At 38.3% G+C, this 19,793-nt stretch overlaps 1 protein-coding gene across 2 annotated transcripts in view; it reads right to left on the reverse strand.

Moving 5' to 3' along the window:
* The window catches only part of LOC131164571 (uncharacterized), a 94,917-nt gene that overhangs the window by 35,670 nt on the left and 39,454 nt on the right, over positions 1–19,793 (reverse strand). The window contains exons 9-11 of one of the 2 annotated variants that reach the window (XM_058121862.1): positions 15,584–15,691; positions 553–695; positions 344–467 (exon numbers count right to left, since the gene is read on the reverse strand). In XM_058121862.1, the coding sequence (XP_057977845.1) occupies positions 344–467; positions 553–695; positions 15,584–15,691 (375 nt within the window). The remainder of the gene's footprint in view (positions 1–343; positions 468–552; positions 696–15,583; positions 15,692–19,793) is intronic. The other variant, XM_058121863.1, reaches the window with a different exon arrangement.

Genomic DNA, 19,793 nt, shown 5'->3' on the forward strand with positions numbered 1-19,793 from the left:
GCTTCTTGGTTTCCATGTTTCAAACAAAAACTGAACTGTTAAGTGTTAAATTTTAAAGAAGTTGACTCCGAAATGAAGGTTAAAAACCATCAAAAATTTCTCAAAAAAAAAATTAATAATAATAATAAGAGAAGAAGAAGAAGAAGAAGAAGAAAATTGTCACATATTTCTAAGTAGTGATTACTTATGCTGGTTAGCAACTTCTGATGTTCCAAGTTCTTGCCCCACCATGACAGCAACATGGTAAGTAGCAAGAAATATACCTCCAAACCCAGTTAAAAGCAATTCGAAGTGAAAATGATGGGTCATGCAAAAGGTCTATAATCAACAGCAAGAAATATACCTCTGAACCCATTCCATTAAATCGTTTACTGTAGCACCTCCGATAAATGGATCTAGCTTCACTGATATTGCCTGCTTCAATTTCCATTGCTATATATCCTTTCCAGGCTTCCAACATCGAACCACTGCATGAACAGCAAGCAAAATTCAAAGAGAACTACAGAAAAAAAACATGTTGATTGCAATGACACAAACTAGATATGACAAAACCTCATCTTCACCAAGCTCTCCCAGACCCCCCGAGCTGCAGTCAAATCTTTTCCAAGGTTCAGCTCCAAGCGGGCCCAATAAGCATGTAAACGAAGCAAACTGTCCGTGTTCTTCAAGTTTGGGGATAAATAATCCGATGCACGCTGAAAGTAATGCAATATATAGTTAAGATTTCAAGTCCATTAATAGTTACTTTACGACTGTACCACAAAACATACATGAAACAAGCATATTTTCAACTTAATCAGGACAAGAAGCATGTATCTATGATTAAATTTTCAAGGCCAACATGAGAAACAATACGCTTGCAGTAGAATGAAAAGCAGTCCAGGAAAATACAACATCAAAGTTTAAGACTTTTTGCCCCAATTAAATCAGGCCTAGATATTTTTTTCGTCAGTGAAGAAAGTTTCATTAAAGAGCATCAAGGGTATGCCAGCAGTGTACAAACAACAAGGCACTTACAAGCACTACAGGATGATGTAGGACAAGAAGCAAGACCTTGGGAAGATCCTTGCTGGATAATAATTAAGAAGAGCAAGGTTAAGGAATTGTTGGGTTAAGTCAGAAGTTTATTATGTGTTTAGTTTAATTAGTAGAGTATTATGTGTATTTGGGGGTTGTTTATAATATTTGTGTAAAGTATGGGTATGTTTGTAACGCTATGTAGTTTTAGGGGTATGTGTGAAATTTCATGTGTTTAGAGGCTTTCTTATGAGAAGTGTCATGTTGTAGGCAGTTGCTGATGAATTTGAACTGAAGTGAACATGGGTTCCCCCCTTGTATCTCCTCTCTCCTCCCTTCCCCTTCCTTCCTCTCTTCTAATTTCTCCATGGCTGCAGAACTTTGATGCTGCCCCTGCATCATTTGGTATCAGAGCCCAACTTTTCGATCTGCATTCTTCCATTTCAATCCCCACATCATCCCATTCTCTATTCTCTTCTGCCCTGTTCTGCCCCCCCCCCCCCCTCTCTTCTTCTATTCTAATTTTCTCTCCTAATTCTCTCTAACTGATTTCTTCTCTTCTTCTCCTCCTCTCTTCCCTGTTTTGATCTCCTATTCTGTCACTAATCCTCTGCTGCCCAGCAGCCTTCTGCCCTCTTTCTTCTTCTCTGTTTCTCTTCTCCTTATCTTCTTCTTCTTCTCTTTAATTCTCTCCCAAAACCCTCTCAAGTATCTTTCTCATTTCTGAATTCTGTTGTTGTCTCTTGGCAGTTTTTGCCCAGCAACTCATCCAATCTTCCAACTCTCTATTTCTGAACTTCAGTTTTTAAAAAAAAAAAGAAAAAAAAAAAAAAAAACCCAAAAAGCAGTTCTGCAGTTTCTGAACAAATTCCAAAATTCCAGTCATGTCCCCATCTGTTTGAACACCACTTTCCAGCTACCATAATGCAACACCACCCTCACCATCAAAGACAGAACACCCCCGATGAACTTTCCACTATAATTTCATCACATTACAATCACCAGAACGGTTTCACACACTGGCCCAGTTGGCCCCCTTGGATCCCTTACTCTTGGTGATTTTGTTAACACATCGCCGCCATCACTAAGCTCCTCATCCCCTGGTCATCCCTCGACCAAGTTTCATCATCGGAGGTGCCTCACTGGTGGTGCATGCACCCGACATGCTGGCGACCTGTAACTGGGAAACTTCCACAGTTTTCTGCAATTTACAGTCTCAAGAAAAAATGCTTCAGCCACAAGATTTTGGATTTTCTCCACAATACTTTGACCTGCAAGGAGATATTTTGTTGCGGACACAATATATGGCAAGCAAGCGTGATAATTTGGCACAAAACCCTAGAAATTGTCGCTACCAACATCAAAAAAATCAGGTTTATTGCTGCAACTTGTGAGTTTTCTTTGCAAATTTGTTTCATTTCCGCACGACAATCATTATCAAAGGTGAATTGAAGATAGTTTTGGAGAAATTAGGATCAAGGATTGCGCACAAATTGTGTTACGGATTTTGGTGATATATAGATGCAATGTCATTTGCCAAACTTTGGGCACAATTTCAAGCTTTTCAAGACCTTTCTCGAATGTGGAGAAAAGGTTTGCAAAATCATCATTGATGGAAGATGTCCAATGAATGAGGTTCCCATAAATGGAGTCATTCAAATGTAGCTTCATCCAAAACCTCACCCAGAGCCTTAGCTGATATCTTGGCTTGATAACTCTACTACACATGTTTGCAAGATATGTTTGGTTCCTATCCAAATGGATGACTATTTTGATGATGTTTGGTGAGATATCATACCTATGAAGATTGGTCATGTACTCCTTGGTTCTACTCAGTAGGATAATTTGGATATGACTGAAGGACATGAGAATACATGTCTTCTATTATAATGGAAAGAAAATTATTTTGAAGCCTGCTGTACCAACCAACCAACTACCAAGACAAAAAATCTGAGATTATTGAGAATGTCAAGGTTGCTCAACTTAAAGACACTACAAGGCAATGAATGTGTTTGAAGAGATAGCCTGCTGTACCAACCAACCAACTAACAAGACAAAAAATCTGAGATTATTGAGAATGTCAAGGTTACTCAACTTAAAGACACTACAAGGCAATGAATGTGTTTGAAGAGATACAAAGGCTTTCAAACATTCCTATTGTTGAGTTTGCCATCCCCGATGAGTTCATTGATGCTAATTCTCATGTCAAGCCTATGGTGCTACCAATGGAACATGGTTTCTTATCTCATTCAAGTGCTGGCTTTCGAAGAGTCCAAGTTTGCTTCTTACTTCTAATCCTCCAACATTTCAAAATTCGAGGTCAATTGTTTTCTTACTAAGGCAGAGTTGATGTAGGACAAGAAGCAAGACCTTGGGAAGATCCTTGCTGGAGAATAATTAAGAAGAGTAGGGTTAAGGAATTGTTGGGTTAAGTTAGAAGGTCACTATGTGTTTAGTTCAATTAGTAGAGTATTATGTGTATTTGGGGGTTGTTTATAATATTTGTGTAAAGTATGGTATGTTTGTAATGCTACGTAGCTTTAGGGGTATGTGTGTAATTTCACGTGTTTAGAGGCTTTCTTATAAATAGCGTGTGCAAGTTATTTTGTAGGCAGTTGTTGATGAAATTGAATTGAAGTGAACGTGAGTTCCCCCATGGTATCTCCTCTCTCTCCTCCCTTCGCTTTCCTTCCTCTCTTCTAATTTCTCCATGGCTGCACAACATTGATGCTGCCCCTGCACACAGGGTACCAAAAAAATCAAGAATTATAAGTGAGCCAACTAATGACAAACCTCTATGCCACATAGTAAAAGTACTAATCCAGTGGTTTTTGAAAACATATAGAGCCATTACCATTCCTTTGAAAGCTCTCTTGTTCCTTTCCCTCTAAACAAACAAAAAATGGCAATGGGAATGAAGGACAAGGCCTTTTTCCCCTCTTTACTAGTGCAGATTCCTTTCCAAGCCCATAACTCTCCTTTCACTGTTCCAGTATCCAGCTCCACACTTATAAAACAAGAAGCACATGTTTAAAAGGGGCAGCCCCTTTTTTTGAAGGTGTTCCACAGTAAGAATTTCCCAGAAGTTGCATCCCGTGCAAAGAAAGCAACTTTTGTGGGGGCTGTTGTTTTCCAGATGGCTTCCAACGAAAATTATTAATAGTTCCTCCCAGAGTAGTCAGTTTCCTAAAGAAAGATCTGATCATATATAAGCCGTTTTTGTCCAGAAGCATTTAGGGAACATCTGTGGTGTTGCGGTAGCGTGTATGGTACAAGAAAGCATAAAAATCAGTAAGCTGTTCCACTTTCCAATCTAAAGCTCTCCTGGTCAAAGGCATGTTCCAAATATTCCCTTACTTAGACATTTGGAGAAGATTACTCATAAGGGCATCCTTGTCACAAGCCAAACAAAAGATAAAAATGAATTTGGTGCTAAGGGGAGATTGACTGCACCATAGATCATGACAGAAGAAAATATTATCCTCATTCCCCAGGTGGAAGCTGATTTAAGAGGAAAAAATCCTACTGACCTTTTCAGATGAAGTTCCAAACTCCAATACCATGCACTCCTCTTCCAGCTTTACTGGTTCAAGCATATGCATAAGATCATATCTTGAAGTAATGACTTCCCTCCAAAGGTCATCCATCTCCAAAGCCATTTTCCAACAAGAGCTTTGTTAAAAGTAGATAGGGGATTTAGCCCTAAATCTCTGTATCATAGAGGTCACTCAACAACCCCCCATTTTACAAGATGGTATCTAAATTCCTCGACTGAACTCCCAAAAGGAATCTCCTTTGCAGTCCCTGTAACCTTTTGGAAACAACTAAGAAAGAGGTACATAAGATAGACCAGGTGATTAAATAATCTGCTCTTTACAAGGATAAATCTCCCATCTTTAGACATATAATTTCTTTTCCAGCTGGGCAACATTCTTTCAAATCCTTCAATGATGGGGTCCCAAACACTTTTGCCTTTGAATTTAGCACCAAAATAAAGGCCAAGGTAGGTAACTGGAAAATCCTCAAGCATGCAACCCAAAAGGCCCGCAAGGAGAGGCCCCCCTAGTTATGTCCCCACGTAGAATGAGCTCGCTTTTTCCCAAGTTCACCTCCGACCCAGAGACTACTTCAATCCAAGGAGAATAAATCTAAACTAGATGAGAGAATCATTATGGTATCATCCACGAATAGAAGATGGGAGACTTCCATTTCCCTCCTATTCATTCAATGCTAAGACCTTTGAGGAGGACTTATTCACAAATTTTTGCCAACATAAGGCTTAAAACTGTCATACCCAAGATAAACAATAAGGGGGAGGGGATCCCCTGGCCTCAAACCCCTAGTGGAGTGAAAACATGTGAAAGGCAGCCATCAACAAGCGCATTGAGAAGGTTGGGATTGAAAAGCATTGAAGGACACTTACACCGCAACTCCTCAAAAGCCATTCTTCTCAAAACATGACGGAGGAAATCCCAATCCACTTGATCAAAAGCCTTCTCAATGTCAAGTTTGCAAACCAACCGATTCTTCCTTTCCTTTCTGAACCACAATTTTGTTAGCAATAAAAGTTGCATCCGTGATCTGCCTTCCTGCCACAAAAGCATGTTGGTGGTGATCAATGAATGCTAGAATTGCTTTTTGAAGCTTCATAGAAGGGACTTTGGACAGGATCATATAGATACTAACCCATTGGAATAATAGGTCGAAAATTCTTTATCCTGCAACTTACAAGCCCCAATTTTCTTGAGGTTTAAAGTTGAATTACTGAAGTTCAAACAGCTCAGAAATATGACTGTACAGTAAGTCATTAAAGATTCTGATAATATCCTGCTTGAGGAGTCCCCAATTAGCTTGAAAGAAAGCCAAAGTGAAAACATAAGGACCTGGAAATTTATCTCCATTATTTTCCTTTATAACTTGGAAAACTTCCCCCTCTTGTAGGGTCTTTCAAGCCACTACGATGTGGAAGGGTTCAAGGTACCCAAACTGATGCCACTAAATTCTGCCCTCCAAGACTAGCTCAGCATAGAGATCCTTGTAGAAAATATCCTCCACTTCAACAAAAGAATCACCCCAAATTTCGATTATAGGGTTGAACTTGTAGTGAGCATTTTTGTTGTTAGGTCGAAGAAATTGGTGTTTCAATCCCACCTCTTTAAGCCGAAGGGTGCTGGAATTCTGTCTCCAAGTGATTTATTTCACATTAATGACTTCAGCAAGCTCTTTCCTAAGTGAGTCTAGGTGCCTTACTCTTAGCATTGAGGCCTTGATTCAATTCCATGTTAATAAAGAAGATAAGGTCTGTTTGAGTCCTTATCTTCTTCTTCTTCTTCTTCTTTTTTGTTCTGATAAACAAAGAATTTTATTATAGAGAGGAGTACACAAGAAAAAACATAAAAAAAAGGAAGATACGATATGCTCCAGGAGAAAAGAAGAAGAACAGTACAGAATACTCGAAAGAACAAATAATTAATAAGCTCCTGGAGTAAAGCAACCCAATCCCGCTACAAATTTACCAATAACAATAGCCAAAGGAACCTATTCATGAAACTCACAATAACGCAAGGAAAACCACTCTATTCTAAAGTGAGACAATAGAAGTATCCATAGCAGAAAACGCTTTTACCTTCCCAAATCAACATAGCACAAAATGCTTCCAAAGAGGAAGGGCACACCCAACTCTCTCCAAAAGCATCAAACAACTTAGTCCAAAGGGTCCAAGTGAAGTGGTAATGTCGAAACAAATGCAAACAAGTCTCCCCACTCTTTAAACATAAGACACACATTGGAGACATAAATTTATTAGGTATTCATTTCTAAAGCAAGTCATTTATTTTATTTTTTTGCCAATATCATAATCCACGTAAAGGCCTTGATCTTAGAAGGGGCTTTGGCATTCCAGATCAAAAAAAAAGGGGTGAAGGATTAGCATTTGGAATATAAGACAAGTGACAAAAGAAAGATTTACAATAAAAATCTCCACAGGTACTAAACCCCAAGCTTGTTGGTCTCTCTCTCATTAAGATCCTCACAAAATGAAAATCCCAAGACTATCCACTCTCTTGCAAGAGGAAGAAAGCAGAGACAGTGGTATAATGAAGAGACAATAAGCAAAATAGGAGGGATAAATGATAGCAAAAGGAGCCTCCCCAATCCAATGATCCTCCCAAAAACCGACATTACCTATTCTAAACTAAACATGAACAGAAATTTTGGTAAATCTGAGACATAAATTTCCAAAGACTCAAATAAGTAATATTAGCCGCAATTATTGCATTTCACCCATTTTCAAGAAGTCCAAATTTACTATGGATTACCTTGTGCCAAAAAGAGTGAGGTTGTAAAGGGAAGTGCCACAACCACTTTGCCACCAAGTAAAGGTTTTTGGACACCAAATTACCAAGACCCAACCATCCCTCCCTTTTTTGTACCTATTCACAGTCACCCAACTAACAATATGATCTCTATCATGCTCACCTACTCCTAACCACAACAAACCCTTATCAATTTGTTCGATCTACGAGCCATTTTGGCAAGATTTTTTAAGAGGGACAATAATACAAGAGAACAAAAGATAGAAAAGTATGGACATGGGTAATGAACCCCCAAGAGTAAAAATGAACTCCTTTCCACCCATCTAGCCTTCTAGCTTCTAACAAATATGTCAAAAATCGAGCCCAAAAAAAACAAAGGTAACCACCTAGAGGGACACCTAAATAGGTAATGACCAACTCAAAAAATAAAAACCCAATTAACCTTCCATGGTACACACATCCCACCATTTCCTAGCCAGCCTCCTAAAATCATGATGTGTCAACCACATATTTTGAAGTGAAACGAAATTGAGCCCCACTTCATGGGATAAGATTCTAGCAATAAGGGGTAGATATTAGAAAAAATTCTAGAAGGCAATTTTTGAGAAAGGTCAATAAATGTGTGTTCCCAAAATGTAGAGAAAAGGAACCTGTCAATCCTCTACCAAGTAGAAAATTAAGTGAAATGAGCATTAGAAAGAGAAATATCCAATAAATCACGATCTCTAATGAGAAAGTGAAAACCGCTTATGCTAGGAGTAACTTTAGATCCTCCCAATTCTCATTAAACCCCATAAACCATTGCAATCTCATCCCACAACAAACCCCTCAACCGAGGAGAATTGGGGCCATAATCCAAAGTCATCCACCTCTTCCCTTACCTTTAAAATTTAGGAAAATAGGCACACTAAAGGACCTTAACACAACACTCGCAAGCAAACCTAGTGTTCTAAATAACCAAATTACCACCCAAGTAACCAACAGAAGCTAACCACACCCAATCTTTGAACTACGAGTCCCAAATACTCCAAAAAAAGAAACCCATTCTAACTTGGTCCCTTGCAACATTACAATATCAAGGGAGATTTTGCCAATTATTCTTGATCTTATGAAGCTTCCTCAAACACTCCAAACCTTTAACATTCCAACCAAACAGCTTCACCTAGACACCATACTAACCCCACCTCTTTCCCTTCAAACCTCCATAATTGACTAAAAAAAACCAATTTTTTCAGTTCCTTTTCCACTTTTGTTTCCCGACTCATATGTTCTAAGGGGCATAACAACCTCCAAGTCTCACCTAAAGGGTTTTCGAACTTGCACCCCATTTTAATCCAACAACTCCTACAGTTCAGGTTGTCCCTCTCATCCCCAGCTCATCTAAAGTTATACTCCTCCATCCAAGACATATCCCTCTTTGGCATTCTCCCTCCAAGACAAAATTCCTTTGTCAAATTTGATACTCATACTAATTACATAGGGGCTTATGCCAGAGTTAGGAATAAAGCAATTACTTAATGGAAATGAAGTAGAGTGACAACAACTAAAGGTTTCCAAAAGGATACTAAAAGCCAAAATTGCTCCAAAGGCCCCCCATCTACAAATGTAGAGATCCATGAAAAAAAATCTTCCCATGATGCTAGGTAAAGAAGAAGTGAGAGCTTTTGTCCCAATTGTGCAATCTCTTGCTTTAATTGTCTCATCTCCATTAACAAATTGGAAAGTCTCACAATCATCAAAAATATATGCCAACTATCCTCATGTCCACAAACTTCTTACAACAGTAGTTGATTTCTCTCTTATATATCTTGTCTAGTTCCTTATTGGGTCCACAAAAGATATCCTGTTGATGCAAAGCATCCATCTCCATTAAATCTCAGTCCTTACGTCAGAATAACACCTTATTCACTTCAACACTATTAAGGGTCATCAACCCTCTCCCCACCTTTCATTCTACAAAAATTAATGCCTATTTTTTATTCGAAAGGTGCTTCGAAACTCCTATGAATTCTCTAACTTCGCGAGCCTTGTGAAGGACCCCTTTTAGTTCCCCTTAAACACCTTTTTGATGGTTAAAAGGTACACACAACCCTAAGTCCCTCATTCGATGATGGGCATAGCAAAAATCTCGTTGAAATAGTTCTTACTGTGTCTCTCACAATCGTCCCCTAAAGTAGCCTCTACTATATAGTTTCTAGAGAGAGAGGAAATAGAAAAAGGGATAACTCTTTCAAACCCATCAAATGGAGAACCAATCTCACAATGATTTAATGTAGTTATCCATGATGGGCATTCTTCCTTTAAATCAAGCCCAACTCCCGTTAGGTTTTACCTTATTAACGAACAAATTATGGTGAGTGAAGTAACTAACTCTAGGCACAAGGAGCTGCCCTAGAAACATTGAAATTCAAACTTGATTTAGAGATTCCAAAAGCAAAACGAAATCTCCTCTCTTTAATGGTGAACCCTAAACTAGCTAGAAAGTTTCCTTGATAATGCTCAAGGAAATCTACACAATTTCGAATCCTACCTTTTCAAACAATTGCAAAGTTCTTCATCGGAAGGGTATGAAGCACATTGGCATACAACCATGGCACACATAGCTAAGATCCATAAAATCCATCCCATATTCCAATCCTCCACACGTTCCTCAACAGTCAACACATAGTCCCCAAAACACCATAAGTGTCCTTTGACCTTATGTTGATTCACTTCCTTGAGGCACGAAATTTTCTTCATGGCAAACAAAACATTTTACAGTTCCACCCTCCAAATGCATGCACGCTTTTTGGGAATTGAATGGATTGGCTATGTCCTTATCTTCTTCCATAATAATGTATGAAGGAATATCCAAGATCAGGTTGTCCTCAGTATGTTGTTTGCACATGATATATCTTGATTAATGAAACTAGAGGTGGAGCGGAATCTAATATTGGTGACTGTGGCTAGTTCCCGTTGCATCAACTAGACCCAGACTTCAATGCATATGTCACCAGGCCCACAAAAAGTTTAAAACGATGCTGTTATGAGAGTTAAGGGTTAGCTTCTCTTTCAAAAATTTTGATTAAATGCTGATTTTTGCACCCCTTCCAACTCACCAAGCCGCCTATTCCTTTTGCTGATTTTTTTTTCTTGAAAATTCTGATTTTCTTTTGAGGATTCACAGTGGAAGAGTACTCATGTAGCCCACCCCACCTAATGAGACTTAAGGCTAGGTTTTAGTTGTTGTCATCATTTTATTGAAGCAAGGTACTCAAAGAAATAGTCCTGCTGCTCCTGCATAATTTTGTGGAGAATTTAACATTACTCAAAGGCACTTTATTCAACCTGCAATTGGTCTATGAAGACAGTCAAGCATGGAAATTCATATAATTGCATAATTGCAAGCTCGAAATGAAAGCTTTCAAAACCACGTGTCGGATTGCAAAATTAAACAATTACAATTCCATTTGACAATACTTTGAGCTTAGGTTGTAAGAAAAGAAACTTAAAGCTTAAAGCCTGGGTGTCCAATATGGAAAGGAAAAAAAAAAATATTCCGCACAAGTGAGATGTGACGATTGGGTTAGGCATCCTTCTCAGGGGGTGCGGTTTGCTCTTTGAGCCAGGACATCATCAAGACTCCAATTTCCTAGAAACAACTGTTCATCTGCAACAAGCCCTTATATTCCCTAAGAGAGTTGAAGCAGTCCAAGGAGGAGTCAGGTATAGGGGATAGCTCATCACAAGAATCAGGATGAATTTTCATATCAGTAATACAAAATTTGAGGTGTGCAATGGGATGAGTATTCATTTTCAGGAAGACCCTTGGGTGGAGGATTCGGCACTGTTAACGTCATTTCCTCATTTGCAATGTCTTTCTTCATTACATAATGGCCCTATTTATTCATTCCTGCTTTCTAATGAGGAGAATTTTTCAGGTATTTTCATTTCCATATATCATTGAATGATACAGATTTCGAGGAGCTTGATTGGAGGGTTGCTGTCCTTCCAAAAGAGAGGATGTGAGGAAGTGGTTGCTGGAGTCTTTAGGAGAATTTTCTCGCAATTCTTTCTTTGAGTTTTCGCCCAAGAGAATATGTCCTTTTTCTTTCGTTCATATGGTTTGGAAGGCCAAAGTTCCCTCTAAAATTAAGGCTTTTATTTGGTTGGCTGTTCTTAATAGAGTTAAAACTAACAATCTGTTGCAGAGCATGAGGCCTTCTAAGGAATTACCTCCAGGCGTGCACATTATTTGCTTTGATAGTTCTGAATCTGCCTCTCTTTTGTTTTTTCATTTTTCTTTCTCTTGGAGGATTTGAACAAGTTATTTGGTTTAATTGGGGAAAGTTGGGTTTGCCTGGAATCTATGGAGGATATGCTGGATAATTCTTTTTTGGGGTTCAGAGGAGTAAAGACAAGGCCGCTCTATGGAGATGTCGTTTGTTTGCCGTCTTGTGGGACATTTGGATTGAAAAGATCAACCGCATTTTTAAGGGGAAGAAGATTTCTTGAATTTTCGTTCAGGATAGGATTCAGTATTTGGCTTCTTTATGGGCTGCTGCTGCTGGTTGTTTCAAAGGGGTTAGGTCTTGAAGATGTTCAGCATGATTAATCCACTGTTTTGTACTAACTGACCTGTTTTTCTACTTTTGTTTTTCTGCCTTTTTTCTCATTTTTTGAAGATTCCTTATATCCCATATTGTATATTCTTTCTCTATTAATGTATTTCTTCTTTTGCAATCAAAATTAAAACCAAAAAAAAAAATGGATGAGCAAGGGAGCATGTGTGACAGTGTGAGGTTAAAAAAGGTTTATTGTTAGACATGTTTGATTGTGTAAAAGAAGAATATGATATTCTTTCACCTTCATGGCAAAACTATTGCGTTATTCCAGAAATTTCAGCAGATTTGGGTGAAAGTTTGTCCTGCTGGCAGCAGACAGTGGAGTGATGATCACAGGAGGTCCTCTAGAGATGCACAAGCTGTTGTTCACCATTTGGAAACAGTGATGAGTCATAATCAAGGAGGCAGCCTGATCAAGGCTAGGTCTTTGTCCATCATTCCATTTCATGTCATCCCAACAATTTCATCATCCAACCCATTCCTGCTAGTTTGGCAGGTGAAACTATGGCAAAGACTACCATGCAACAGGGCCAAGGAAACTCAAATTTCCACAATGGTATTCTTTCCATTCCTAAATTGCTGAAATTTACATAAATTTATTTGTGCCAAAGGGAGGAATGCAATAGGGAGGAGCCATTGACATTAGTATCATAGGGTGTGAGAGACAACCAAGACCCACAAGAACTCTTCGGAGTTATGGGCATTAAGTGTTAGGGATTTATACTGAAAGACATGCTTTATGTAATCAGTTTTAGTATTTATTAATAACTTCAGTTATTCCATTTTAATGAAAATATTTGTGAGCAATGTTTGTCTGGCATTATTTAATAATTATGCATGTGTGTCTTTTATCCTATATAGTAGGTGATATAGTGTGTAGAGTACGGTTTATACACAGAAGATTAGATCATCAGTTCTTATAGAATATAAGTTTATTATTCACAGTCTTAAATGAAATTAGACACATCATTGGTAGGAATGTAGCACAAGGTTTTAATAGGTTTGTCTTGATTATTGGGAATGGTACAGTTCCAACTCCTTGTGCTAGTACACTTTGTATGCATTGAATAGGATCGTCTTGGGGTAATTGTTTTTATATTGACTATATAAAACAATTAATATCTCATGGTCATTATGAGTGCTTATGCTCTTAATCTTGATATGATTATTAGACATGTGCATATAGTGTTTATTACTTTGATTCATAGAAGAGTGAGATTCTTTATGGGTCAAAAAACTCAGTGAGTTGGGTGATGACATTATGTGTATGGTGAACATTAATTATTGATGGATCCACGTCCCGATATCAAGATTGATGATACCCCCTTAAGGAAGCTTATAAGTTTTGATTGTGTCAAACCCTGTAGGCGGATTTTGAATCCGACACATCAAATAAGTTAAGTGGAAGGTCTCATGGAATTAATATGTTAATTAATTAAATTGTCGGTAATTTAATTTAATAAAGGGTATTTGTAATCTTTATGTGGGGAGATAAATAAGCATTTAATAATAGGAGCTCGAAATTTAATTTTGAATATGACAGGGAGTGCAATTATAATTCTTTAGTGGTATGAATTATATTTAACGTAATAAAGGATGAATTCGGGTCAGATTAGGAATTCTTAATTACGTGGGAAGCCATAGTCATATTTGCCCAGAGGTCCCTGTTGTATAGCCTATATACACACCCTCCATTTAGCAGCTAGGGTTAGACGAGCGAACTCTCACAGAGGTAGACGTTTTCGTGAGAGAAGAAAACCCTAGCAGCCGCTTACGAGTCCACTCTCTCAGGAGCAAGGCATGTTCAAGGAATACAGTAGAAGATTCCTGGCCATCTTCAAGAACTCGTTTTCGTACTTGCAGATTCGGGATCAAACCAAACAAATCTCGCAGGTATAATCCTAATCCTGTAATTAGGGTTTGCATGATCAATTTTTTTTGGTTATCCGTATGCACTACAGCCGGATGTTAGGGCTATTCTGCAAGTCCCTTCATTAAGTTCGTTATTTAGGGAAAAAAGTTGAAGGCAGTTGTTACTCCAAAGTCATATGAGGAGCAGTGCTGGAAGAGGGTTCAAAAGAAAATTTGAGTAGCAACTACTGCCAATTACAAGGGGGTGGTAGGGACAAAGGAAAGGAGGGTAACATCTTTAAGTTATGAGGGTTATTAATTGGAATGACAAGGGAATAAGGATGTTGGGAAGAGGAGTCAATTAGGAAGGTTTTGAATAGAAATTCTCCTCATACTGGGGGCTAGTCAAGAGTACTTGGGATGATAGGTGTATGGAGTGGGGGGTTCTCCCTTTTAGGAATGGCTAGGGTACTCTTATTGTGAGAGATACTCTATATCTAAAATTGGCAATCTAGTATATTCCTTTTCCTTTTCTATTTTGTTGGAAGTTAAAGGTAGGGTTCTTACTCGCCCCACTCTTCCCGCCTATTTTTGGGATGATAAGTACGGTTTTTGTTCTCCTATGTGGATTGTTAGCGGTTGAGTTTAATTTAGTGTGATTTTCATGGGAGAAAAAGGTCGAGGTAGGATTACCTTTTGTATGCAGAATTTTAATAGTTTTATTACAAAGTGTGAGTCAAGGGATCTTCGACCGGAAAATGCTTTATTCTCTCAATCGATAGGTGGAGAGACTAGGATTACCCTCAAATGCTTAAACGGGCAAGAGGAATTATTCAACCGTGCAGCTCTCCATCTTTGCAAACTGAGACAAAACTCTCCATTCCAAATTAAAACCTAACAGTTCACACTTGATCTTCAATCATGAAACCATCTCAAACACTTGCAAAAGAGAAATTGCATTTGAAAAAAACTCCCAAGTCATCATCAAGTAAAAGAATGGTATCATTAGAGACAACTTTAGATGGGGCACCACAACATCCACAGAGCCAATCCTTATGCTCTTTCCAACACCCCTATCCACTCCACAAGTAATCATCCTACTCAAAACGTCAACAAGAAGAGTGAAAAATAACAGGGATGAAGGATCACCACGTCTAACTCATGATTAACAGCAAGTGCAATGGTTATCAAAGACAAAACACCAACTCACCTCCTCCAACCAGTACCAATCACCTTCTTCTCCAAAACCCTATCAATAAACCTCTAACAAACCCAATCATAAGCCCTCCAGAAATCAAACTTGAAAAAAACTCTTTCCAATGCTTTCAAGTGTTTGATATTATTATGTGGTTAAAACATTATTAGAACATCATTTCAAACTTAACCTAGTCCCGCCGAAAGGATTTTGAAGCACTAGTTTATCCAAAGTGTGAATCTTCATGTGTGGGGAACACCAAATCTCTATTGGTTCATAATGTTGTCCCACACCCTAGTCCCTAAACTATCCCCCCTCCCCCCCCCCCCCCCAAAAAAAATATACAATAAATAAGTGAATAAATAAAAAAGAACAAAACCAAAACCATAAAGAGGGCAATAATTGGAAATAAAATAAAATAACAAAAACAAGTTACCAAGAACTATTATAAAAAATTAAAGCCAATATGAAGTAAACGATCAAGAAGTCCTACAAGCTTAAGAAACTTATAAAACTATTTAGAGGAGGAAGGCTGTTAAAGATAATAAGAAACAATAATCAACAATATACCAACAACATGAAACTTTTAAATTGAAACAAACCTGAAAGGTGCCCCTTATTAATGCATAATCCAGGCCATCCTCTATTTCACCTTCTACTAAAATTCTTCTCCTTAAACCATCAACTCGAGTAAGAAATAAATCCAGATACTGAAACAAGGACAAGTATCCAATTAGCATCATTCCACATTCCAAAAATCCGGATTTGACTTTTTTTTAACAACCATTAATCAAAGCCAACCTTAAAAATAAAGAACTTCCAAACCACAATGTATGAAAGATTTGAGGGACACAAACTTGCAAAATATATATATACATATATATATGCACAGGCAAACATGGTAGCTCACTTTGGATTCTACTCCCCCATGCCATAACATATGTGATAACATATCATGGTAATCCTCCTTTCCCGCTCCACATATCCATTTGGGAGGCTAAAGTTCCCTCTAAGATTTAGGTTTTATTTGGTTGGTTGTTATTATGCAAGCTGAAGGAGAAATTGAAGATGACCTAATGCATAGAGTTGAAGATGACGTAATGCATAGAGCTAAAGCAAGTTGGGAAAAATGGAGAAGTGCTTCAAGTGTGCTTTGTGATCATAGAATACCCTTAAAATTAGAAGGGAAGTTTTATAGGACGGCTATAAGACCAGCTATGCTATATGAATGAAAATGTTGGGCGACAGAAACAGAATATCCAAAAAGTAAAAGTTGTCGAGATGAGAATGCTTAGATGGATGACTGTAATAACACTGAAAGATAAATTACGGAATGAACATATTCACGGTAAGTTAGGTGTAGCTCTTATAGAAGATAAGATACGGGAGGGACAACTCAAATGGTATGGACACTTGCAATGTAAACCACATAATATGCTAGTAAGGAAGAGTGGGTTAGTTACTATGGGGGGCAGTAAAAGGAGTAGGGGTATACCGAAAATAACTTAGAATGAGAGAGTGAGTAAGGATTCAATAGCCATGAATCTATCAAAAGAAATGGTCCACAATCGCATAAATTGACAAAAAAGGATTCATATAGCCAACCCCACCTAGTGGGACTTGATGAGGCTTGTTTTTGTTGTTGTTGTTGTTGTTGTTGTCGTTATTTGGTTGGTCATTCTTAATAGGGTTAACACTAACAATCTGTTGCAGAGTAGAAGGCCTTGTAAGGCTTTATGGAGATGCTTGTTCTCCTCGTTTTCAAAATTCATAATCTACTTCTCACCTTTTCCCTCAATGCTCCTATGTCAAACAATTTTTTCGGTCTATTCGGGCAGAATTGGGCATGTCCAGGATCTCTAGAAGATTTGTTGGCTATCCATTTTTCAGGTTTTGGAAGGGTTAAGGATGCTCCGGCCTTGTGGAGGTAATGCAACGTTTTGTGGGGAATTTGGATGGAACAGAATGCTCATGTTTTTTGGAAGGGTTAAGGATGCTCCGGCCTTGTGGAGGTAATGCAACTTTTGTGGTTTTGTGGGGAATTTGGATGGAACAGAATGCACATGTTTTTTCAAGGAAGAGGATATCTTCCGTTGTGCTTTAGCATAGAAATCATAGGATCAGTATTTCACCTTCTTGTAGTTTTTGCAGCTAAAAGTTTCAAAAAATTTTCATTTTCTGACTTACAGCATGATTGGTTGGCTGCTCTATTTTGATTTATTTTGATTTTTTGTTTCTTTCTTCTTTTATCTTTTATTGAAGATTTCTTTTTCTCCTTGTACTTCTTCTTCTTCTTAATAATTTTTATTTTTCAATCAAAAAAACAAAAAAACACATATCATGATAACATTCAAGGAAAAGAATATCTTGTAAAAGAAACAAACAAGGTACTTCAGTCATATTCAACCCCCCTCCCCCCGAACTGGGAGAAAAGATGGACCTTTAAGAACATTACACCTTGCACCTGCACAAATATTTGCAATTTACAACATCATGAAATGCTTCTTGGAGCGATGCCCGTCACCCCTCCTTTTTTTCCTTACCAAGAATTGCAAGTGTCATTATTTATTTGGATAGCAACTTCATTAAGCGAGGATAATACATTAAAGAACCAAGCTATAAACTGTCTTTAAAAGGCCTGTTTCTTAATATTTTATGCAATGTTTTTCTACTTTCCTAACAGAGCAAATATATGAGAACAAGAAATCTTCCTAAATAATACATTTAAAAAAAAAACAAAACAAAACAAAAAACAAAATGCATATACAAAAGGTCAAGCTAAGACTGCCAACCAATCACGTGGGAGATCAAAGAAACCAAAACACCCAAAAGCAACCAGAAGAAAAAAGCCATGTTGATGCAAAGAATGCAACTTGGTCCCCAATTAAATTAATACAGATATAACAAACATTCAAAATGCACATATTCCTCTCTAAGCAAACCACTGAAAAAATAGCAAACATAACACAACCCCATAACCTCCTCATTCCCTCCCTCCCTCACTCTCTCTCTAACCAGAAGAGAAACCCCGTAGTGATGCAAAGAATACAATCCAGTCCCCAATCAAATCAATAGAAGTATATCAATCATGGAAAATGCAAAAATTTCTCTCAAACCAAAGCACCCATAAAATAGCAAGCATAACACAATGCCATAATCTCCTTGCTTCCTTTGTCCAGAAATTGTAATGTGAAGTTATCCCTCCCCACTCCCTCCCTCTCACTCTATCAAAGGAATAGAAGGATTTTGACCTTTGGACTTCATCTATGGGAATGCCCATATCAATCTTCCATTCACAGGTGGCACCTTCACTTGGTCCAACACTAGAGAGTCTCCTTCTATTTTGAGGATTTGTAGGTTCTCAGTTTCTGCAGATTTTCACTTACTAAAAACTACTCAAAGTATCCTACAAAGACACAGCTATCCTCCTTCACACGAGTTAAAAGGTTGAAGTTGTGGAGCAGGAATACTTTTGGAAATGTTCACATGAAAAAACCCCATGATCCTTAATGGCATCAAGGAGCTGGATGAAGAGGAACTTGGGCGAGGACTCAAATGCTGAACGAAGGCTAGAAGATTTTCGCTCAAGTAAGAATTGGCTGAGGTCATTATAGGCAGAAATCCAGAGCCTTATGGCTCACGAAAGGGGTCAAAACCCTAGTTTCTCCCACTTGATAAAAAATCCTCACCGAACATTTGATACTTCATCTAGTACTGTTTTTATGGGGGCGAGGGGGGACACTTTGGCTGAGGAGGAGGATATAGAAAGGCGCATTTATGCTGAATCTGAGGCCTGGAGACCAGCAGTGGATGGAATCAATTTCAGATCTCCAAAAACTTCCATTGTATCAGAGCTCAAGCGGCCCTTTGATGAAGTGGAAATTTACCAAGCCCTCGTGGCTTTTAACGAGGATAAAACGCTTAGACCTGTAGCCTCCTATCAAACAAATTGGGACCTCTCAAGCAAGACATTATCAGAGCATTTTTTAGGGGTTTTCCAGAACAGGCAAATTTGTGAGTTGCAAAAATACCATTTTTGTATTCCAAAGGAAGCTGGCACTCCCAATATCCAAGATTTCCGCCCAATCAGCCTCGTGGGAAGTATCTAAAAGATTATGGCAAAGGTCCCTGTCGCAAAGCTCAAGAAACTCATCCCAAAGTGGACAGCACCAACATGCTGCAGAACATGAATGCATCCCTTATTGCAAACAATATTGTTGACGCCCATTGAAAGGATAGGAAGGTGGGGTGACTTGGAGGTTGTGTGTAAGCTTGACAAGGAGAAAGCTTTTGATCATGTTAACTCGAACTTTTTCTTTTTTATATTTTTAGGGGAATGATCTTTGGAGAGCTGTAGTGAAGATGGATTGCACAATTGCATAATACCCCAAGTTTCTCAGTGCTCATCTATGGCGACCCACTTCTTTCACTCATCTAGAGGTTTGAGGCAGGGTCAATCCCCATCCCTCTCTTTGTTTATCTAAGTTATGAAGGTGTTAATCCTCATGTTGAGGAAAGCAACTAAAGGAAAACTCCTCAAAGGTCTCAATCTCATAAAAATTGAAGGTTTACGAAAGTTGGCATCATCTCTTTGTAGATGACACCATCATTTTATGTGAAGATGACCCTCACCAAATCCTCAACCTTTGATGAATTTTGGTTGGGTTTGACACAGTCTCGAGTCTAATGGATAATGTGGGGCAAGTGAGATTATTCCAACTAGGAACAGCACTAGGGGACCTCTCCTTACTGGACTTCTTTTGGGCTGCAACCGAGGGACCTTCCCTATTAAATATCCCAGCCTCCCCTCTT

The sequence above is a fragment of the Malania oleifera genome, chromosome 9, assembly GCF_029873635.1.
Source record: "Malania oleifera isolate guangnan ecotype guangnan chromosome 9, ASM2987363v1, whole genome shotgun sequence".
NCBI lineage: Eukaryota > Viridiplantae > Streptophyta > Magnoliopsida > Santalales > Ximeniaceae > Malania > Malania oleifera.